Genomic DNA, 21,963 nt, shown 5'->3' with positions numbered 1-21,963 from the left:
CCGCTGACTTGAGCCCAAGCGTCTCTCCCTTGAGCAAGGGGTCACTGGCTCGGCTGGAGCTCCCCCTCCACAAGGCCCATATGAGAAGCAATCAACAACTAAGGTGCCACAACTATGAGTTGGTGCTTCTCATCTCCCTCCCTGTCTCTGTTTATCCATCTCTCTGTCTTTCAAAAGAGAAAGAAAGAAAAAAAAAAAAGAATAAGTGCTTTATTGTTTTCTTCCTTCCAGTTCTTTTTTTGCTTTCAGCAAAATACTGAGATTATAAAAACACTTCAGGCAAGAGGTTCCTAACTTTTACTGTGTGGTAACACTCTAGCTTCGTGTCCTTCATCCTGCTGATTTCAGCCCATAAGTGAATTGTGAAATTGGTTTATTAACTACCAGCATTTTCGCTTTTCTGTGGGATAGAGTAAAATAGAAAATGTGTGTGTGGTACATGTGGTAAAGGTAAGCATATTCATATATATATATATATATATATATATATATTTATTTATTTCTAGGCTGTGAGTTAAAATATTTCTTTAAGAAATACTTTTTCCTTTAATTGAGAAGAGGGATGGAGGGGAGAGAGAGAGAGAGAGAAAAAAGCATCAACACATTTCACTTAGCTGCTCCACCTAGTTGTATATTCACTGAATTCTTATACATGGCCTGACCGATGATTAAACCAGTGACCTCTGCATGCTGGGGCACACTTTATCCACTGAGCCAGCCTGCCAGGGCAAAATATTTCTTACTCGAGGCTGTGTTAAAGAATATGAGAGTCTTTTCTAGTTGATGTTTAAGATGCTTGCATTTTGACTCCACACTTCCTGCCACATATGCCTCTTTGCCTTTTAACTTCTCGGCCACATTGACATTTAAGGGTCTTGATTTATTTGCCCTCCTGGATTATACTTTGTTTTTTCCACCATTCCAACAGCTATACTTATCCTCTGCGTAAAACTCCTTGTTTTAAAAAAATAAAATAAAATATCTTTCATGTCCTTGGAAAGTATTTTATCCAGAAAAAGCAAACTGCCTTCATCAAAAACTAGTAATAGGGCCTGACCTGTGGTGGGCAGTGGATAAAGTGTCAACCTGGAAATGCTTAGGTCGCCGGTTCGAAGCCCTGGGCTTGCCCGGTCTAGGCACATATGGGAGTTGATGCTTCCTGCTCCTCTTCCCTTCTCTCTCTCTCTGTCTCTCTCTCTCTCTCTGTCTCTCTCTCTTCTTCCTCTCAGATGAATAAATCAAATCTTTAAAAAATATAAAAAAAATTAATAATAGTTAAAGCATCAACCTGGAATGCTGAGTTAGCTGGTTCAAAACCCTGGGCATGCTCAGTAAAGGCACATACTGGAAGCAACTACAAGTGGATGCTTCCTGTGCCTCCCTTCCTTCTCTCTCTCTCTCTCCCTCCCTCCTCTCCCTAAAAAAAATAAAAATAAATCATTAAACAAATTATTAATAGAGGCCCTGGCCGGTTGGCTCAGTGATAGAGCATCGGCCTGGCATGCAGGAGTCCTGGGTTCGATTCCCGGCCTGGGCACACAGGAGAAGCGCCCATCTGCTTCTCCACCCCTCCCCCTCTCCTTCCTCTCTGTCTCTCTTCCCCTCCTGCAGCCAAGGCTCCATTGGAGCAAAATTGGCCCAGGCATTGAGGATGGCTCTGTGGGCTCTGCCTCAGGTGCTAGAATGGCTCTGGTTGCAATGGAGCAATGCCCCAAATGGGCAGAGCATCGCCCCCTGGTGGGCATGCCGGGTGGATCCCGGTCAGGCGCATGCGGGAGTCTGTCTGACTGCCTCCCCGTTTCCAACTTAAGAAAAATACAAAAAAATTTTTTTTTTAATAATATCATAGTTTAGTGGGCCCGACCAGGTGGTGGCGCAGTGGATAGAGCGTTGGACTGGGATGCCGAGGACCCAGGTTCGAGACCCTGAGGTCACCAGCTTGAGCGCAGGCTCATCTGCTTTGAGCAAAAGCTTACCAGCTTGGACTCAAAGTTGCTGGCTCGAGCAAGGGGTTACTCGGTCTGCTGAAGGCCCACAGTCAAGGCACACATGAGAAAGCAATCAGTGAACAACTAAGGTGTTACAATGCACAATGAAAAACTAATGATTGATGCTTCTCATCTCTCCGTTCCTGTCTGTCCCTGTCTATCCCTCTCTCTGACTCTCACTCTTGTCTCTGAAGAAGAAAAAAAAAGAGTGTCTTCTTGAAACAACAAGGTTACAGGTTTGATCATCTGTGAGGGCACACGGGAAGCAACCAGTTAATGCATAACTGAGTGGAACAACAAATGAATACTTCTCCCTCCCCTCTCTCTCCCTTCCTCTTTCTGTCTCTCTTTTTTTTTTTTTTTATATTTTATTTATTGATTTTTAGAGAGAGGGGAGAGAGAGAGAGAAGGAGGAGGAGCAGGAAGCATCAACTCCCATATGTGCCCTGACCAGGCAAGCCCAAGGTTTTGAACCGGCAACCTCAGCGCTCCAGGTCGACGCTTTATCCCATTGTGCCACCATAGGTCAGGCCCCTCTTTCTGTCTCTTTAAAAAATCAATAAAAAATTGGCCCTGGCCGGTTGGCTCAGTGGTAGAGCGTCGGCCTGGCATGTGGAAGTCCCGGGTTCAATTCCCAGCCAGGGCACACAGGAGAAGTGCTCATCTGCTTCTCCACCCCTCCCCCTCTCCTTCCTCTCTGTCTCTCTCTTTCCCTCCACAGCCAAGGCTCCATTGGAGCAAGGATGGCCCAGGCGCTGGGGATGGCTCCGTGCCTCTGCCTCAGATGTTAGAATGGCTCTGGTTGCAATAGAGCGACACCCCGGATGAGCAGAGCATCACCCTCTGGTGGGTGTGCCGGGTGGATCCCGGTCGGGCACATGCGGGAGTCTAACTGCCTCCCCATTTCCAGCTTCAGAAAAATACAAAAAAAAAAAAATCAATAAAAATTAAGCCCTGGCCAGATAGCTGAGTTGGTTGGAGCATTGTGCTGTAGCACGGGGGTTCCTGATTCATCCCTTCATCCCTGGTCAGGGGACATACAGGAGCAAGCTCGGTGTTATTCTTTCTCTTGCTTAAATGTAAGGTGTGGTGTGTAGAATTCAGTTTCTTCAATTTTTTTTTCTTTTTTTTTACAGATACAGAGAGAGAGAGGGATAGACAGGGACAGACAGACAGGAACGGAGAGATGAGAAGCATCAATCATTAGTTTTTCGTTGCGCGTTGCGACACCTTAGTTGTTCATTGATTGCTTTCTCATATGTGCCTTGACCACGGGTCTTCAGCAGACTGAGTGACCCCTTGCTCGAGCCAGCGACCTTGGGTTGAAGCTGGTGAGCTTTTGCTCAAATCAGATGAGCCCGCGCTCAAGCTGGCAACCTTGGGGTCTCAAACCTGGGTCCTCCACATCCCAGTCCGACGCTCTATCCACTGCACCACCGCCTGGTCAGGCAGTTTCTTCAGTTTTTGTAGACCACAGATGTGGTCTTTGTATATGTATTCGAGGTCTCTTTCCCTTAGCGTGTTAATCATATTTGCTGCTTTAAACCATAGCACATTCTTTTCTATAGGTGTTACTTTACACTGGAAAAAAGAGCCAAAATTGAGTGGAGGGAACAAGTCAAAGTTAATGCCCCAGCTCTCGTGGAGAGAATTCTTATGTAGGCTTGTCCAGAACATTTTAATTTATTTTTATTTATTTTTTTGTATTTTTCCAAAGCTGGAAATGGGGAGGCAGTTAGACAGACTCCCGCATGCACCCGACCGTGATCCACCCGGCATGCCCATCTGGGGCTTCGCTCTGCCGCAATCAGAGCCACTCTAGCACCTGAGGCAGAGGCCATAGAGCCATCCTCAGCGCCTGGGCAAACTTTGCTCCAGTGGAGCCTTGGCTGCAGGAGGGGAAGAGAGAGACAGAAAGGAAGGAGAGGGGGAGTGGTGGAGAAGCAGATGGGCGCTTCTCCTGTGTGCCCTGGCCGGGAATCGAACCCGGGACTCCCGCACTCCAGGCCGACGCTTTACCACTGAGCCAACTGGCCAGGGCCCAGAACATTTTAAAACTAGTTGTCAAACAGACTTGAAGGGGAAGAGCTAAGACATAGCAGCATTTGAGATTCCACTTGGAGCCAGAGTGTGAGGTTACTACAGGAGTCCTCTGCTGTAGGTATTGTCCTTACCTTAAATGAGGAGACTAAAATTAGAAAGGGTTAAGTAACTTGGCCAAGTTCCCTATAGCTAATGAGGAGCAGAACCTGGTGTCTTTTGATCTCAGAGTCCCATGCTTTTTCTCCTGTTCGAGAATACTCTGGTAATACTGACTTGTCAGTGGCTTTCCACATACACACATCAGCATACTTATACCATAGAGCAGGGGTCGGGAACCTATGGCTCGTGAGCCAGATGTGGCTCTTTTAATGGCTGCATCTGGCTCACAAATCTTTAATAAAAAAAATAATAACGTTAAAAATATAAAACATTCTCATGTATTACAATCCATTAATTTCCTACCGCTCATGTTCATGGCTGCGGGTGGCTGGAGCCAATCACAGCTGTCCTCCAGGACAACACCAAATTTTTATTGGATAATGCATAACATACAGGGTTTGTTGTATGGCTCTCACAGAATTACATTTTAAAATATGTGGTGTTCATGGCTCTCTCAGCCAAAAAGGTTCCCGACCCCTACCATAAAGATTAGAGATTCTTCAGGTGACATTCAGGAGCACCAGTGGGGTCATGAATCTCCTTAATTTGCTTTAATACTTTGTGTATATTATCTTCATTTTTGTAGAGAAAGAAAGGTCTGTAACCCCAAAATACATAGATTATGAATTGCCATCATAGTTGGCAAAATAAACAGTAGTCAGTCCCCCAGACTAACTCGGGTGAAAGGATTATAACACTTGTGTGATTGTGGTTTAATGTGGAATCTTTCATCTTTGAAATAGTCTTTTATGCAGTAATCTATTTCTTTATTTTACTTGAATGTTATTATGGTATGATGGACATACTGTTCATCACAAAAGCACAGGTTGCTCTTTTTAAAATTATTCACTGTAGAAAAAGTGACATTATCAAAATTTCAAGGAAGTTGGCCCTGGCCAGGTGGCTTAATAGATAAAGCATCGCCCCAGCACACCAAGGTCATAGATTGGATCCATAGTCAGTGCGTGTACGGGAAGCAATCAGTGAGTTCACAACTAAATGGAACAAATTGATGCTTCTCTCTCTCTCTCTCTCTCTCTCTCTCTCTCTCTCCCTCCCTCTCCCTCTCCCTCTCCCTCTCCCTCTCCCTCTCCCTCTCCCCCTTTTCTCTCTCTCTCAGAAAGTGAGGGAAAGAGCTATAATGAAATGTAGAAAAATAAATATATCATGTCTTTGCTTAGAGCAAAGTGGTTTTCCATTGAAAAAGGAGGAAAAGTTAGCTATAGAATTATCAGAATTGTCACAACTTTTATTTCAGAGTAGGTATACATGGGAGCTAGGAAAGTAAATGACTCCTTAGAATTTTTACGGAAGGGATTTTGCTTCGGCTGAGTCAAGTAACGTATTTCTCCATATGTGAGTGTAAGATTGGCTGCTTCATAAAGAATATATGGCCTTAACCTCACCAGCTACCACCTGGTAGCATTCAGTTAGCGTGGACACAGACACATTCAGTACAGTGTGGTTTTCTTGTTTGGGACTTGTCTGGTTAAGCACAGATTTTATGTTTATCACTTGTACTACTATTAGTAGTCTAACGATGATGGTTAATAATGTAAATCTCTTAACACTGAACTCTGGGTTCCTGTGCAGCCCTGCATCACCCTCCGGCTTCTGCCTAACTCTCTGACTTTGTCTTATCCCGTGATCCTCTTTACTTACTACACTGCTTCTGCCACACTAGCTTTCTTTCTATCCTTTACATGTGCCTCTTTCCTCCTCTGGCTGCCTTTGTACTTGCTGTTTACTCAGCTTATCAGCACCTTATCTTTGACTTTTTGCATGGCTGACTCCTCATCATGTGACTCTCAGTACTGGTTACCTCCTGAAAGAGGCCATTCCTGACCTACCATCTAAAATTATTTCCACCTTTCCTCCCAACCAGCTGTAAGCACATCATGCTGATTTATTCTTTTCATAGCACTGCCCAAAATGGTTGTTTACCCATTAGTCATTTAAGTCTCCAATAGTACAGGGATCATCAGGGCAGGACAGGAACCTTCTATCTTTTGTCCACCATTGCCAAGACCAATGCCTGGCACAGATTAAGGGTTTTGTTTTTTGTGGGTTTTTTTTTTACAGAGACAGAGAGAGAGTCAGAGAGAGGGGTAGACAGGGACAGACAGACAGGACCAGAGAGATGAGAAGCATCAATCATTAGTTTTTCGTTGCGCATTGCGATACCTTAGTTCAGGGGTCCCCAAACTGCGGCCCCCTGAGGCCATTTATCCGGCCCCCGCCGCACTTCTGGAAGGGGCACCACTTTCATTGGTGGTCAGTGAGAGGAGCACAGGATGCGAAGTACTGTATGTGGCTGTGCCGCAAAGTGCAGCTTCGCTCATGTACAGTACTACTTCTGGTGACGCAGGACGCACGCGTCAGGGCTCCAGAAGCACGTCATATTATGCACATCCGATCTGCGGCTGCGGTGCCCCACATTGAAATACTGGTCAATTTGTTGATTTAAATTTACTTGTTCTTTATTTTAAATATTGTATTTGTTCCCTTTTTTTTTTTTTTACTTTAAAATATGTGCAGTGTGCATGGGGATTTGTTCATAGTTTTTTTTTATAGTCCGGCCCTCCAATAGTCTGAGGGACAGTGAACTGGCCCCCTGTGTAAAAAGTTTGGGGACCCCTGCTTAGTTGTTCACTGATTGCTTTCTCATATGTGCCTTGACCGCAGGCCTTCAGCAGACCGAGTAACCCCTTGCTCGAGCCAGCGGCCTTGGGTCCAAGCTGGTGAGCTTTCCTCAAACCAAATGAACTCACGCTCAAGGGGTCTCGAACCTGGGTCCTCTGCATCCCAGTCCGATGCTCTATTCACTGTGCCACCTCTTGGTCAGGCACAAATTAAGTTTTTGGTTTTGGGGTTTTTTTTTGTATTTTTCTGAAGTTGGAAACAGGGAGGCAGTCAGACAGACTTCCGCATGTGCCTGACCAGGATCTACCCGGCATGCCCACAAGGGGGTGATGCTCTGCCCATCTGGGGCGTTGCTCTGTCATGACCAGAGCCATTCTAGTGCCTGAGGCAGAGGCCACAGAGCCATCCTCAGCGCCTGGGCCAACTTTGCTCCAATGGAGCCTTGGCTGCGGAAGGGGAAGAGAGAGACAGAGAGGAAGGAGAGGGGGAGGGGTGGAGAAACAGATGGGCGCTTCTCCTGTGTGCCCTGCTGGGAATTGAGCCCGGGACTCCTGCACGCCAGGCTGACGCTCTACCACTGAGCCAACCGGCCAGGGCACAAATTAAGTTTTTAACAAATGTTTTATAATCACAGTATAGTCTTACTATAAATCAGATATTGCTCAGTAGCTTTGTTTATTTATCAGACAGTTTGATGATTAAGTCTGTTATAATCAACTCACGTGGTCCTTTTCCTCACTTACACTTTGCATTCTCATTTTCCTCCCTGTGTCCTCACTGTAACTCAAATTCTTCTTCCAACTAATGTTTTATTCTGCACAATGTGCTGTACCTGAGGGTAACACCCAGTATGTTTTATGGAAGATTATAGCTGGGACATTGCTTCTGAACTTACATATCTCTAGCATTTCCTGAGGACCTGTTATGTATCTATTGAACAAATTATCAAAGCTCTTCTTGAATAAGTTAGAATTCTCATCCTTTTGATCTTAATGGGTTTCTTAGGTCTTCTACTATCTGTGTAAAACAATGGGGAACAGTCATTTATGCAATACTGAAAATGAGGCTCTTATTAACAGTTATATTTTTGGATTATCTTTAGGGAGTTATTATACAACAAAATACACTTAAAGCTGTATTCATTATGGTCTTAGATTTCAAAGGTACTTGGAAATCATCATGAACTGATTCAAAACATCTAAAAGGAGCCTCTTCAATGGTTCTTTCTTGCTCTGTGGAATCTGAATAGAGATTATTTCTTCAGATTTATGTTCCTTTTTATTTGTGTTTAAATCACCACCTTCATACTTTTATCCTCACTCTAGGATTTCATGTTAATTATTCTCTATACTTGTCAGGGTCTTAGATTTTTGAAAGAAGATAAAAAACAAAGATATAAACAAAGTAACTTCTGACTAGTCTTTTGCTTCACTGGATTCTTTGTACACCTGTTTGCCACTGGGTTCAAGATCTTGCCTGAGGTGGTGATTTGTCTAGTGCAGACAGCTGTGAGTTTATAGTTGCAAAGTGTACATCTGGGCTCCACCACTGAATGTCTGATAGAGTTAGTCTCTGAGCCTTAGGGTCTTGCTTGCTTTCAGAACCTAAGTGTTATATTGTAATTGTTTTAAAAGGTGGAAGGCACCTGATCAGCCAGTGGTGCAGTGGATAGAGCATTGGACTGGGATGCAGAGGACCCAGGTTCGAGACCCTGAGGTCGCCAGCTTGAGCGCAGGCTCATCTGGTTTGAGCAAAAGCTCACCAGCTTGGACCCAAGGTTGCTGGTTCGAGCAAGGGGTTACTCGGTCTGCTGAAGGCCCACGGTCAAGGCACACATGAGAAAGTAATGAATCAACAACTAAGGTGTCACAATGCGCAACGAAAAACTAATGATTGATGCTTCTCATCTCTCCGTTCCTGTTCCTGTCTGTCTGTCCCTGTCTATCCCTCTCTGACTCTCTCTCTGTCTCTGTAAAGAAAAAAAAAAAAAAAAAGGTGGAAGGCTCCCATATCCTGCTTTTAAAGATGAATTAATGGAGATAGTTCTGCCCTATCTCATAATAGGATTGGTGACAAATGAGATAAGGGCACAAAATTTCATTACATTGAAATTGGCAGTGCTGGAATAATGCCATCAGCTGTGAACTTTTCCTTCCTGCAAGCATTTTGAACCCCTGAACTTCTGCATAGGAAAGAGCTGACTAACCAAACCTGTTTGCTTCATCTCCAGAATCACTCTCTTGGTTGTTTCTTAGTGTCAGAAGGAACTGATTGGTTGGGAGTAAGAGGTTGAGATAAGATGCAAAAAATTTTGGTCTGTGTGTTGTAGTTTATTGGCAGAAATAGTTTAACAGATAATTATTTACTTTACAGACACCACTAAAGAAAACCAAGGCTCTCATCGGAGAGATGGGGATGACTTTCTCCAGCGCTGTAAGTTTTGAAGCTAATTTAATTTTGTCAGACTTTAATTGTGTTTATATCCTAAGAAGAAACTCTCTTTTGGGTACCCTATGTGGTTTTTTCCTAGTTAAACCTGATCTGAAAGAGAGACTTTATTTATTTATTTATTTATTTATTTATTTATTTATTTATTTTTTCTGAAGCTGGAAACAGGGAGAGACAGTCAGTCAGACAGACCTCCCGCATGCGCCCGACCGGGATCCACCCGGCACGCCCACCATGGGGCGATGCTCTGCCCATCCTGGGTGTCGCCATGTTGCGACCAGAGCCACTCTAGCGCCTGAGGCAGAGGCCACAGAGCCATCCCCAGCGCCCGGGCCATCTTTGCTCCAATGGAGCCTTGGCTTCGGAGGGGAAGAGAGAGACAGAGAGGAAGGCGCGGCGGAGGGGTGGAGAAGCAAATGTGCGCTTCTCCTGTGTGCCCTGGCTGGGAATCGAACCCGGGTCCTCCGCACGCTAGGCCGACGCTCTACCGCTGAGCCAACCGGCCAGGGCCGAGAGACTTTATTTAATGTAATATAAATTCTGTTCATTGAAATAGTACTTACTACCCATTGAAAATTAACTGTAGGTATTTTCTAAACTAGTCTAACCTACAACCCAGAACTAGAGAATTTTATTTCAAACCTGACTATTTGAAGTTTGAAAATGGATTGTAAGAATCAAATAACATATATGCTATGTAAACTATTCTGTGGTATAAGCTTGCGGGCCCATTTAGCCCTGATAGCCAAACCTGACAAAGATAATAGCAACAAAACAAAATCAACAGCTATTTTATGTGTGGGCGTGTATCTGTGTAAAACATAAATATATGTATATAAACATTTTTTTAAAGATTTTATTTATTCATTCTAGGGTGGGGGGGAGCAGGAAACATCAACTCCCATATGTGCCTTGACCGGGTAAGCTCAGGGCTTTGAACCAGTGAGTTTAGCGTTCCAGGTCGATGCTTTAGCCACTGTGCCACCACAGGTCAGGTGATATATAGACATATTTGCAAATACTTAAAGAACATTTAACAAATTTAAGAACCATGCACATCCACAAGTAAGTGGTAGTCTAGCTTAATATCACGAACTCCATTGAACAACAGCCTAGTGTTGTGCTTTAGAGCACTGACTGGAGCCAGATTGACTAATTTATTTGGGGGTTTATTTTTTCTTTTTCTTGCTTGTTTTTTTAAGAGAGAGGAGGGGAGATAGTGAGACAGACTCCTGCGTGTGCCCCGAACGGGATCCACCCAGCATCACAGTCTGGGCTAATGCTTAAATCAACCGAACTATTTGGAAGGGGAGGAGGAAGCAGATGGTCACTTCTCTTGTGTGTACTGACCAGGTATTGAACTTCGGATGTCCATATGCTGGGCCAACTCTATCCACTGAGCAAACCAGCCCAGGCCCGAATTGCCTAGTTTTAAATGCTTTCTGCCTCTTTTCTAGCTATGTGACTTTAGGCAAGTTATTACGCTTTCTGACCCTTGTTTTCCGCATTTGTAAATGGGAAAACCTATATCAGGGTTTTTGTGAGGTTAAGTGAATTGACACATAACAAGCACTTACACAGTCAGTACAGTCGTCCTTTGGTATCTGTGGAGGGTTGGTTCCAGGACCACCCCTTACTCCTACAGATACCAAATTCATGGATGCTCAGGTTGCTTGAATGAAATGGTACAGTATTTGCATGTAATCTGTGCACACACTCCCATGTACTTTAAGTCAGGGGTCCCCAAACTACGGCCCATGGGCCTTATACAGCCCCCGCCGCACTTCTGGAAGGGGCACCTCTTTCATTGGTGGTGAGTGAGAGGAGCATGTTCCCATTGAAATACTGGTCAGTTTGTTGATTTAAATTTACTTGTCCTTTATTTTAAATATTGTATTTGTTCCCGTTTTGTGTTTTTACTTTAAAATAAGATATGTGCAGTGTGCATAGGGATTTGTTCATAGTTTATTTTATAGTCCGGCCCTCTCAACGGTCTGAGGGACAGCAAACTGGCCCCCTGTGTAAAAAGTTTGGAGACCCCTGCTTTAAGTCATCTGTAGATTATTTACCATACCAATTGCAATGTAAGTGCTATATAAATAGGTGCTATACTGTATTGCTTAGGGAATCACGACGAGAAAGACTTTACATGTTCAATACAGACGCAGCCGCATCATAGACCTAACTACACAGTTCATGTCAACAACAGTGTGACCTTTCCCCCGCCCTGAATACTTTCTATATGTGGTTGGTTGAATTTGCGGATGGATACAGACCCACAGATACGAAGGGCTGACTGTACAATATAATAATGGTGGTTATTATATTGTCTACCAACATGGAATCAATGTTGAAAGAAGGCTAATTATATGTTCATCTCAATAGATGCTTAAAATCCCTTGAGATTTTAGCATCCTTTCCTGGTAATTTATTAAACTGTTAGAAGAATACATCCTTATGATGAATACTTCAAACAAATTAGTACACCTGTAGTTAAGGTGAAAGACTCAGGTTACACTGCTGTTGGGGACGACAAGACAGGACATAATACCTCTCACTTGATGTTCTGAGCTATCTAGTCATTGGGTCTTACATAATTAAGAGGTAAAACTGCCTGACCAGGCGGTGGAGCAGTGGATTGAGCATCGGATTGAGACGCAGAGGACCCAAGGTCACCAGCTTGAGCCCAAGGTCGCTGGCTTGAGCAAGGGGTCACTTGGTCTGCTGTAGCCCCCCCTCCCGTCAATGCACATATGAGAAAGCAATCAATGAACAACTAAGGTGCCGCAACAAAGAATTGATGCTTCTCATCTCTCTCCCTTCCTGTCTGTCCTTATCTGTCCCTCTCTCTGTCTCTGTCACAAAAAGAAAAAAAAGAGGGGCCACAAAAAGAAGAAATGAAAAAAATTTTTTTTATTTTTTTTAATGAAATATTTTATTATTTTTATTTATTTATTTATTTTATTTATTTTTTTTACAGGGACCAAGAGAGAGTCAGAGAGAGGGATAGATAGGGACAGACAGACAGGAACGGAGAGAGATGAGAAGCATCAATCATCAGTTTTTTGTTGCCGCTGCAACACCTTAGTTGTTCATTGATTGCTTTCTCATATGTGCCTTGACCGCGGGCCTTCAGCAGACCAAGTAACTCCTTGCTTGAGCCAGCGACCTTGGATCCAAGCTGGTGGATCCAAGCTTTTTTTTTTTTTTTGCTCTAGCCAGATGAGCCCGTGCTCAAGCTGGCGACCTCGGGGTCTCGAACCTGGGTCCTCCGCATCCCAGTTCGATGCTCTATCCACTGCACCACCGCCCGGTCAAGCAAAAAAAAAAAAATTTTTTTTTAACTTCCATATACCAGTTAGAGAAATGTGTGGGAAGAAAAGATTCCCATTCATGGAGCAGGACAATATAGACTAGGAATAGCTGGTGGTGTCCATAATGGCTATTTAAAACCTCTATAAAGTTACAGAACTTTGTGAGTGATACAATAAAAATACTTACTATGAAGACATGCACATTACTTTCTGTGGGAAGACACAATATTATAAAATGTTTATAATCAGTCAGAATCCCAGTGCGATTATTTTATGTTAAGTGATTACAAAGTTAGATGGAATAATAAGTAGGTTAGAACAATTAGGGTAGTTTTCTTAAAGGAAGAAAATCAGAATCCCAATGAGATTATTTTCTGCTGAATTAAGTGAATCCAAAATTATATGGAATAAAAAGTATATTAGAACAATTAGAGTAATTTTTTTAAAGGAAGATATTGCTGTACTAGATAGTAAAATGTAATATGAAGATATAGTAAACAATGTGGTATTAGCCAAAAATTAGACCAGGAAGCAAAAAAGGGAACAAATTAAGAGTTGCCAGTGTAAAAACTACAAAAGTCAAACATTTAACAAAATTAAAAGGCAAAAGTAAAAAATGAGAAGTAAAAAAAAAAAAAGAAATGAGAAGTATTTGTAACATGAATAAATTCTTAAGTCAAATTTTATGTAACAAGAAGCCAGCAGCCCAGGAGGAGAAAAATGAGCAAAGCACGTGAACAAACCATTCATATAAACACAATTGGTCAGTGTGTATGTGGAGAATGTTCATCACTAGTATTTAAAAATATCAAATCCACCTGACCAGGCGGTGGCGCAGTGGATGGAGCGTTGGACTGGGATGCGGAGGACCCAGGTTCGAGACCCAGAGGTCGCCAGCTTGAGCACAGGCTCATCTGGTTTGAGCAAAGCTCACCAGCTTTGACCCAAGGTCACTGGCTCGAGCAAGGGGTTACTCAGTCTGCTGAAGGCCCATGGTCAAGGCACATATGAGAGGGCAATCAATGAACAACTAAGGTGTCGCAACAAAAAACTGATGATTGATGCTTCTCATCTCTCTCCGTTCCTGTCTGTCTGTCCCTCTCTCTGTCTCTGTAAAAAACAAACAAAAAAAACATAAAAATATCAAATCCAATATGAAAGGTTAAATAAATACTAAGTATTTAAAAGGGATAATATGTAATTTTGGCAAAGATGTGCTTGAATGAGCCTTCCTTCCCTGCTAGTGCAAGTATAAGCTACTGTTACCCTTTTTTAAAATGGCTTGGGATATGTGGTAATTACACAAATATTATTGGATAGAATGGGATATGTCTATATTGATGATGGTAGCCAATAGAAACATAATTAAGGTAGGAAAAATCTGTCTTCCATGCATAAAGTGATACAAGAAACACATAAAGCTACAGATCAATCTAAAAATGACATTCTGGCCTGACCTGTGGTGGTGCAGTGGATAAAGCGTCGACCTGGAACGCTGAGGTCGCCGGTTCAAAACCCTGGGCTTGCCTGGTCAAGGCACATATGGGAGTTGATGCTTCCTGCTCCTCCCCCTGTTCTCTCTCTATCTCTCTCCCTCCTCTCTCTCTCTAATAAAAAAAAAATGAATAAATAAAATCTAAAAAAGTGAATAAAAAAAGAAATGACATTCTATTTCTCAGCTACCATAAATCTAAGTCTTTGGCTAGGATCACACTGTGCTCTTTTTTTTTTTTTAAGATTTTATTTATTCATTTTAGAAAGGAGAGAGAAAGAGAGAGAGAGAGAAGGGGGGAGGAGCAGGAAACATCAACTCCCATATGTGCCTTGACCAGGGAAGTCAGGGTTTCGAACCAGCGACCTCAGTGTTCCAGGTCGATGCTTTATCCACTGCGCCACCAGAGTCAGGCCACACTGTGCTCTTTGAGGTAAGGTTAGAATAGCATTGTATCGTCCTGTACAAAGAAACCAGCTGAAATAGAAATCTGTTTTGTGTTTTTTTTTCCTGTTACTGTCTCTACAATGTTACTTAAAGCATCTCAGAAAGTGTGTCATGTGTAAAGAAAATCTCTATTCCATAGGAAACTAGCAATATTGAGCAGCTTTATTCTCTTCTTTATTCTCTTTAGAAATGCTGAGAAATCCATCTTTCTTGTGTAAGTTGGTCCTTTTTACTTCTGTTTCCTTTGTAGTATGTGCCAAGTGCTCTTTGCTGCCCTAGTCGTGCCAGCATCCTGACAGGGAAGTACCCACATAATCATCACGTTGTTAACAACACATTGGAGGGAAACTGCAGTAGTAAGTCTTGGCAGAAGATCCAAGAACCAAATACTTTTCCAGCAATTCTCAGATCAATGTGTGGTTATCAAACCTTTTTTGCAGGGAAGTACTTAAATGAGGTATGTTGAATGGTCTAATGATTCCCTTTTTAAAAAATAACAGTTTTTAAATGTGAATTAATGTGATTTGTGATGTTTTTTAATTAGTGTTCATTCAAGTCATGTTAAAGGATTTTTGACAAATGTTGTTTTCTCCTAATCTGCCTGTAAATAAGAACTTCTATGAACATTTTTTTTTTTAAGTTTTAATGTTCTTTTTTTTTTTTTTTTTTTTTTTTTTTTTACAGAGACAGAGAGTGAGTCAGAGAAAGGGATAGACAGGGACGGAGAAGAGATGAGAAGCTTCAGTCATTAGTTTTTCATTGCGCATTGCAAAACCTTAGTTGTTCATTGATTGCTTTCTCATATGTGCCTTGACCATGGGCCTTCAGCAGACAGAGTAACCCCTTGCTGGAGCCAGAGACCTTGGGTTCAAGCTGGTGAGCTCTTGCTCAAACCCATTCTCTAACCTGAAAAATGGGAACCAAATGTGGACAGAGCAGTTATAAAGAGAAAGCCCCCGGAGCCTGGGCATTCAGGTCATTCAAGGCAGTGGTCCCCAACCTTTTTTGGGCCACGGACCGGTTTAATGTCAGAAAATATTTTCACGGACCGGCCTTGAGGGTGGGACGGATAAATGTATCACGTGACCGAGACAATCGTCAAGAGTGAGTCTTAGACGGATGTAACAGAGGGAATCTGGTCAGTTTTTAAAAATAAAACAGCATTCAGACTTAAATATAAATAAAACGGAAATAATGTAAGTTATTTATTCTTTCTCTGTGGACTGGTACCAGTCCGCGGCCCGGGGGATGGGGACCACTGATTAAAGGTGATTGAGTGGTTAGTGTGCTGGCTTCTTGGGCCTGGATGGAGGGACGTCACTGTAACCTGCCAAGCCCAGATTTCATAGCCTCATATCTACCCCATTGGCCTTAGGTTTTAGTCAGAGTCCGAGCTTAAAGGAAATAGTATAATAGAGAGTGCTTGGGGTTATCTCGTTGTAAGGGACCAAAAGCTACAAAATTAATATTAATATTTTAGGAAGCTTAAAGAACATTTTATTAATTTGGGCTAGACGTGCAGAGAGATTTTGTAAATAATCTTTGTACTTGTGTGATTAGCATAGAACCAAGATGGCTGATGGCACTGTGTTGTAAATGCAGAGGAGAAGGAGACTTGGATTCTCTGACCTTTCCCCACACCTATATAAGGAAGCAAGTGAATAGCTAGCCAGGTGTAGGGAGAGAAAAATTAAAATAAACATTTTCTTATATTAATGGCCATTTACAGGCATTTGTCCTTATGGAAACTACTTCTCCCCTCCTGAAAGCATGTAGTTAATGTATGTATCCCTGGACAAAGGAATAGCAAATGAACACTAGAAAATATAGGAATGTCTTTTAATATGTAAAGTGACATTTTTACTATTGTGTTACCTTGTAAGTTTTAATGTGAAGAAACATCTTTTTATGAATCCTATAGATGAATGTTATAAACTTACTAATGGATTGTGTCCCATCCCACCTCCCTTCATCCTTTTCCCAAACCTGTATAGGAGAAAACAAAGGTTATAAGCTTATGCCATGCTGTCAGGCTTTTTCTCCATGTATAATTAAGGGTATATAACCAGCCCCTAGACCAGGGGTAATTAACCTTTTTATACCTACCACCCACTTCTGTATCTCTGTTAGTAGTAAAATTTTCTAACCACCCACTGATTCCACAGTAATGGTGATTTATAAAGTAAGGAAGTAACTTTACTTTATAAAATTTATAAAGCAGAGTTACAGCAAGTTAAAACATATAATAATAATTACTTACCAAGTACTTTATGTTGGATTTTCGCTAAGTTTGGCAGAATAAATCTTTATAAAACTACTTACTATGGTTAAATCTATCTTTTTATTTATACTTTGGTTGCTCCGCTACTGCCCACCATGAAAACTGGAATGCCCACTAGTGGGCGGTAGAGACCAGGTTGACTACCACTGCCCTAGATTATTATACACGCACACGATTTGGGACTGCCCCGTGTAAACTATATGCGGCCAGCATATTTAATAAATTTCCTCCTTTAATAAAACTCTTCAAAACCTATTTGGACTGGGTGCCTCTACGTGAACTTGATGAAATGAGGTACAGTGCCTTTCAGAATCTGGGGTGCAGTACTTTATAACAATCTCTCATGGAAGTGCGGGGCAGAGAGAAGATGACATTTTCCTACACGTTTTATCTGTGGTTGCTAGAGATTTTAATATCTAATCTGAAATTTCTTTTACTTCTCTCCCTCCCCAAAATAATAAGGGGAATTTGCAACCTTGTGGATTTGAAGGAAGATGACTCAATTTGAAAAGAATCATGAGAAATAAGTACGGGTACTAGGTTATTGGGTTAAGGCTATGGGTCATAAAGAGAACTTACACTACTTTTTGCATATTAAAGATCATCTAAGCCTTCTAAGGTATCTACAAAATTAGGAGAAATTATTTAAAATACAAAGATTTAGTTCTCAGGGTTTAAATTCTGCCTTAAATAGGCAGTATTAAACCTTGCTGAGTTAGAATGGGATGATTCTGTAGTCTCTTCACTTTCTCATAGCATCAGAAAAACTGAGCTCCAAAAGTAGATTTCATCAGCAGGACAACTGAAATTATAGCCCATAGTCAGAATGTTTTCGCTGTTGGTAGTTAGAAGGACAGTTGGATATTCAGTCTATGCCATCAGTAGCTCAGCACATGAGCCCTGTGACTTAAGCAATGTGGTCTTTTTCTGTAAAGGTCCAGAAGTAAATAGTTTAGGCTTTGCTAACCGTGTATCTTTGTTGTATTCAACTCTGCCCTGTGGCATGAAAACAGCCGTAGATAATCACGTAAACTAATGAGTGTGACAATGTCCCAATAGAACTTTATCATCACTGGAATTAAACTCTCATGTAACATGGGGGAAAAAATTCTTAGCTCGCTGGCCATACAAAACAGGTGACAGGCTAGATTTGGCCTATAGTTTGCCAATCCCTGCTTCTCTAGATTATAGTGATTTTACTTTTTGTTGCTTTATGTGTTTGGGAAAAGTGAACAGCTACTGAATTTCAGGGACTGACCGAAAAGGATTCTACTGGTTTCCTGTTTCTTTATGGTCTTGCCCTGTCTGAGGTCTTCTCATGCCCTGCTGGTCTTGCTTTTCAGTATGGAGCCCCAGACGCTGGTGGATTAGAACACGTCCCTCTGGGATGGAGTTATTGGTATGCCTTGGTGAGTGAGTGTTGAAGACAGTGACGACTATACACAGCCTACAGATGCAAAATATGTTCACTTTATGATTGAGCTCTATAGTGACATAATTTGGTTTGCTTTTATGATTGACTGTTTTATCCCCTTGAGGGAAAGTCCTTTGATGTGTGAGTAATTTTTTTGTGGAGTTTAACAACATATTTTGCTATTCTACCTGATGCACTTTTAGTTTGTTTGTTTGTTTGTTTGTTGTGTTTTTTTTTTGAAGTAAGACATATTGCCTGACCTATGGTAGCACAGTGGATAGGGCGTCAAACTGGGAATGCCAAGGTCACTGGTTCGAAGCCCCGGGCTTGCTTGGTCAAAGCACATATGGGAGTTAATGCTTTCTGCTCTTCCCCCCTTTCTCTCTCTGTCTCCCTCTCTCTCTCTCTCTCTCAAAATGAATGAATAAAATCTAAAAAAAAAAAAAAGAAAGTAGGATATATTGTTGAAACTATGCTAGCAGTTAATTTTTTTTTTTAGATGATTGATTTGGTGGGGTTGGGATAAGATATTAGTGAGGGGAGAAGCGGGAAGCATCAACTTAATAGTAGTTGCTTCCTGTATGTGTCTTGACCAGGCAAGCCCAAGGTTTCAAACCAGCAACCTTAGCACTCCAGGTTGATGCGTTATCCACTGCACCACCACAGGTCAGGCCTATGCTAGTAGTTACCGTAATTAAAACCCTAATCAAAAAACTGCAGTTCAATATGACTTAAGCAATTACCACTATTTAAACAGTGTTGGTTAACCTAGCATGGTCATTTTGTGAGCTGACGTCATAATAAATTTTACTTTCCTCTCTTTAATAGGAAAAGAATTCTAAATACTATAACTATACCCTCTCTATCAATGGGAAGGCCCGGAAGCATGGTGAAAACTATAGTGTGGACTACCTGACAGATGTTTTGGTGAGTATTGAAGTTCTGTACTTGCAGGTTGCCTCACATTTGATTACAGACTTGGTCTAGAAAATCTCTTGTTGTATTTGTTCATATTGGTTAATTTGAATAAATAATAACTTGTTTAACTGCCAAAGACTATTTCTAACTGATTAGAAACTCCTGGCCCTGGCCAGTTGGCTCAGTAGATAGAGTGCTGGCCCTGTATATGGGCATCTGGATTCAATTCCCAGTCAGGGCACACAGGAGAAGCCACCATCTCCTTCTCTTCTCTCCCTCTCCCCTTCTCTCCCCGTTTCCTTTCTGTAGCCAGTGGCTTGTTTGGTTCAGGCATTGGCCCCAGGTGCTAAGGATAGCTCATTGGTTCCAGTGTCAGCTTCAGGCACTAAAAATAGCTCAGTTAATACAGGTATCAGCCCAAAACGGGTTGCAAGGTGGATCCCTGTCAAATAACATGCAGTAGTCTTTCTCTATCTCCCCTCCTCTCATTTAAAACAAACAAATGAACAACAACAAAGAACTCCTGAAATTCAGATTTAATGTTCTTAAAATGCCAGCAACAAATCTTTTTTAATTGAGAGAGACAGGAAGGAAGAGAGATTAAAAGCATCAACTCATAGTTGTGGCGCTTTAGTTGTTCATTGATTGCCTCTCATATGCACCTTGATTGGGGGGCTGCAGCTGAGTCAGCAACCTTAGTCTCAAGCCAGCTACCATGGGATCATGTTGATGATCCTGTGCACAAGCTGGTGACCCTGCTCTCACACAGGTGATCTCCAGGGTTTTGAACCTGGGACCTCAGTGTTCCAAGTCAGTGCTCTACTGTGCCACCACCATACCACCACCTGTCAGGCATGGGTCCCTACTCTTTTTTTTTAGAGAGAGAAGAAGGGGGAGAGAAAGAGACAGGAACATCTATCTATTCCTGTATGTGCCCTGACCAGGGATCAAACCAGCAACCTCTGCATTTCAGGACAATGCTCTAACCAGCTGAGGTATCTGGCCAGGGCTGGTTCCTACTCTTGACCCCAGTTTTACTCACAAGCTATAGGGTGGCAGTTTTATCATGATGGCGGAGTGATAGGGATATGGGAGTTCTTCAGGCACTGTGTGTTTATATATAAAAAATTTTAGAATTGGGTGAATTTGAGACTTGCCTTTCCTGTCTTAAGATGTTTCTAATAACAGCCCTCCTTAGAACATTCATTCACCAAATATTTTAGCACTCATTATAGTGGGTCTTCAGCAGTAAATGAGGCATAGTCTTTGATTCTTTGGAAGGTAGCTTTGTACTGACAGATTTTACTTAACCAGGTGTGCATGTGTACACACATTCATTTACTGTCTTGTTACATGAAGATCAGTTAAAGAATATAGGGGTTACTTAGATAACATTTAAGCAAAATTCTGCAGCAGGTGAGAGTGAGCTGGACAGATCAAGGTAAAGAATGCCACAGACAGAAGGAGTGAAGAGTGTCTGGCGTTCAGGCGGAAGTGTGCCTGGCATGTTGGAAAACTACAGGTTTCTTACAAGGCTACAAGAGTAAATTAGTGGGCTGGGTGGTGACACTACCATTTGCATTCAGTGTTGGGAATTAAATATAAATCATCCAGGACAATTAAAAGCATAGTGTATGTGGGATGCTTTCATTTTTATAAAATATCTCCAAATTAGCAAGTGAAAAATGTAAGTCCACATAAATTAAAGCCCTGGTGTGATTTATTTGGATTTAATATTACTTACCTTAGCTAATTAGCTGGCATAATTTAAGATGTCTACTCTTTACATATTTTTTGGGGAATAAGGTGATTTAACCCTCCTTTTCCACCGTTGTGAGTTAGATTGACTTTATATTCTTAAGGAATAATGTATACAGTGTGTCCGTAAAGTCACAGGAAAGCAACAAAAGACGATAGAAATGTGAAATCTGCACCAAATAAAAGGAAAACTCTCCCAGTTTCATACCTGTTCAGTGCAGTTCGATGTGGGCTCATGCACAGATTTTTTAGGGCTCCTTCGGTAGCTATTCTGTATAGCCTCTACAGACTCATCACTGACTGATGGCCTACCAGAATGGGGTTTCTCCACCAAACTGCCGGTTTCCTTCAACTGCTTATCCCACTGAGTAATGTTATTCCTATGTGGCGGCGCTTCATTATAAATGTGCCAGTATTCACGTTGCACTTTGGTCACAGATTCAAATTTAGCGAGCCACAGAAGACACTGAACTTTCCTCTATACCATCCACATCTCGACTGGCATGGCCGTGGGCTGCTCTGCTGTATACACGGTGTTACGTCATCATCTGCACATGCGCACATGCTGCCACATCATCCTACAGAAACTGGGAGGGTTTCCTTTTATTTGATGTAGATTTCACATTTCTGTCGTCTTTTGTTGCTTTCCTGTGACTGGTCAAAAGTGCACCATGACTTTACGGACACACTGTATATACTCTAAGCTGCATTAATATGTTAATACTAAAATAGCCAAATTACTATTTTCATTGGGAGGCATAACACTTTTTTGATCATCTAAAATTATTCAAGATCTTAATTGCCTCTTAAGATAGTGTGCTTTTCAATTTTTTTTTATTATTTTTATGCTTTTCAATTTTGTTTTGTTTTACCGAGAGAGAGTGACAGAGACAGAGAGACATGAAGGGAGAGAGATGAGAGGCATCAACTCATAGTTACAGCACTTTATTAGTTCACTGATTGCTTCTCATATGTGCCTTGTTTGGGGGGCTCCAGCCAAGCCATTGACCCCTTGCTCAAGCCAGTGACCTTGGGTTTTAAGCCAGCAACCTATGGGC

General features: G+C 41.9%; 1 protein-coding gene across 4 annotated transcripts in view; it reads left to right on the top strand.

The window, feature by feature from the left end:
* GNS (glucosamine (N-acetyl)-6-sulfatase) overlaps positions 1 to 21,963 on the top strand; it is a 62,417-nt gene that overhangs the window by 1,991 nt on the left and 38,463 nt on the right. For 3 of the 4 annotated variants that reach the window (XM_066369819.1, XM_066369818.1, XM_066369817.1), the window contains exons 2-5: positions 9,207 to 9,266; positions 14,785 to 14,991; positions 18,159 to 18,224; positions 19,058 to 19,156. In XM_066369819.1, coding sequence (XP_066225916.1) covers positions 9,207 to 9,266; positions 14,785 to 14,991; positions 18,159 to 18,224; positions 19,058 to 19,156 — 432 coding nt within the window. The remainder of the gene's footprint in view (positions 1 to 9,206; positions 9,267 to 14,784; positions 14,992 to 18,158; positions 18,225 to 19,057; positions 19,157 to 21,963) is intronic. The other variant, XM_066369820.1, reaches the window with a different exon arrangement.

Source organism: Saccopteryx leptura, chromosome 2, assembly GCF_036850995.1.
Source record: "Saccopteryx leptura isolate mSacLep1 chromosome 2, mSacLep1_pri_phased_curated, whole genome shotgun sequence".
Taxonomy (NCBI): domain Eukaryota; kingdom Metazoa; phylum Chordata; class Mammalia; order Chiroptera; family Emballonuridae; genus Saccopteryx; species Saccopteryx leptura.
The sequence above is the reverse complement of the archived record's forward strand: the minus strand, read 5'-3'. Positions and strand labels throughout refer to the sequence as shown.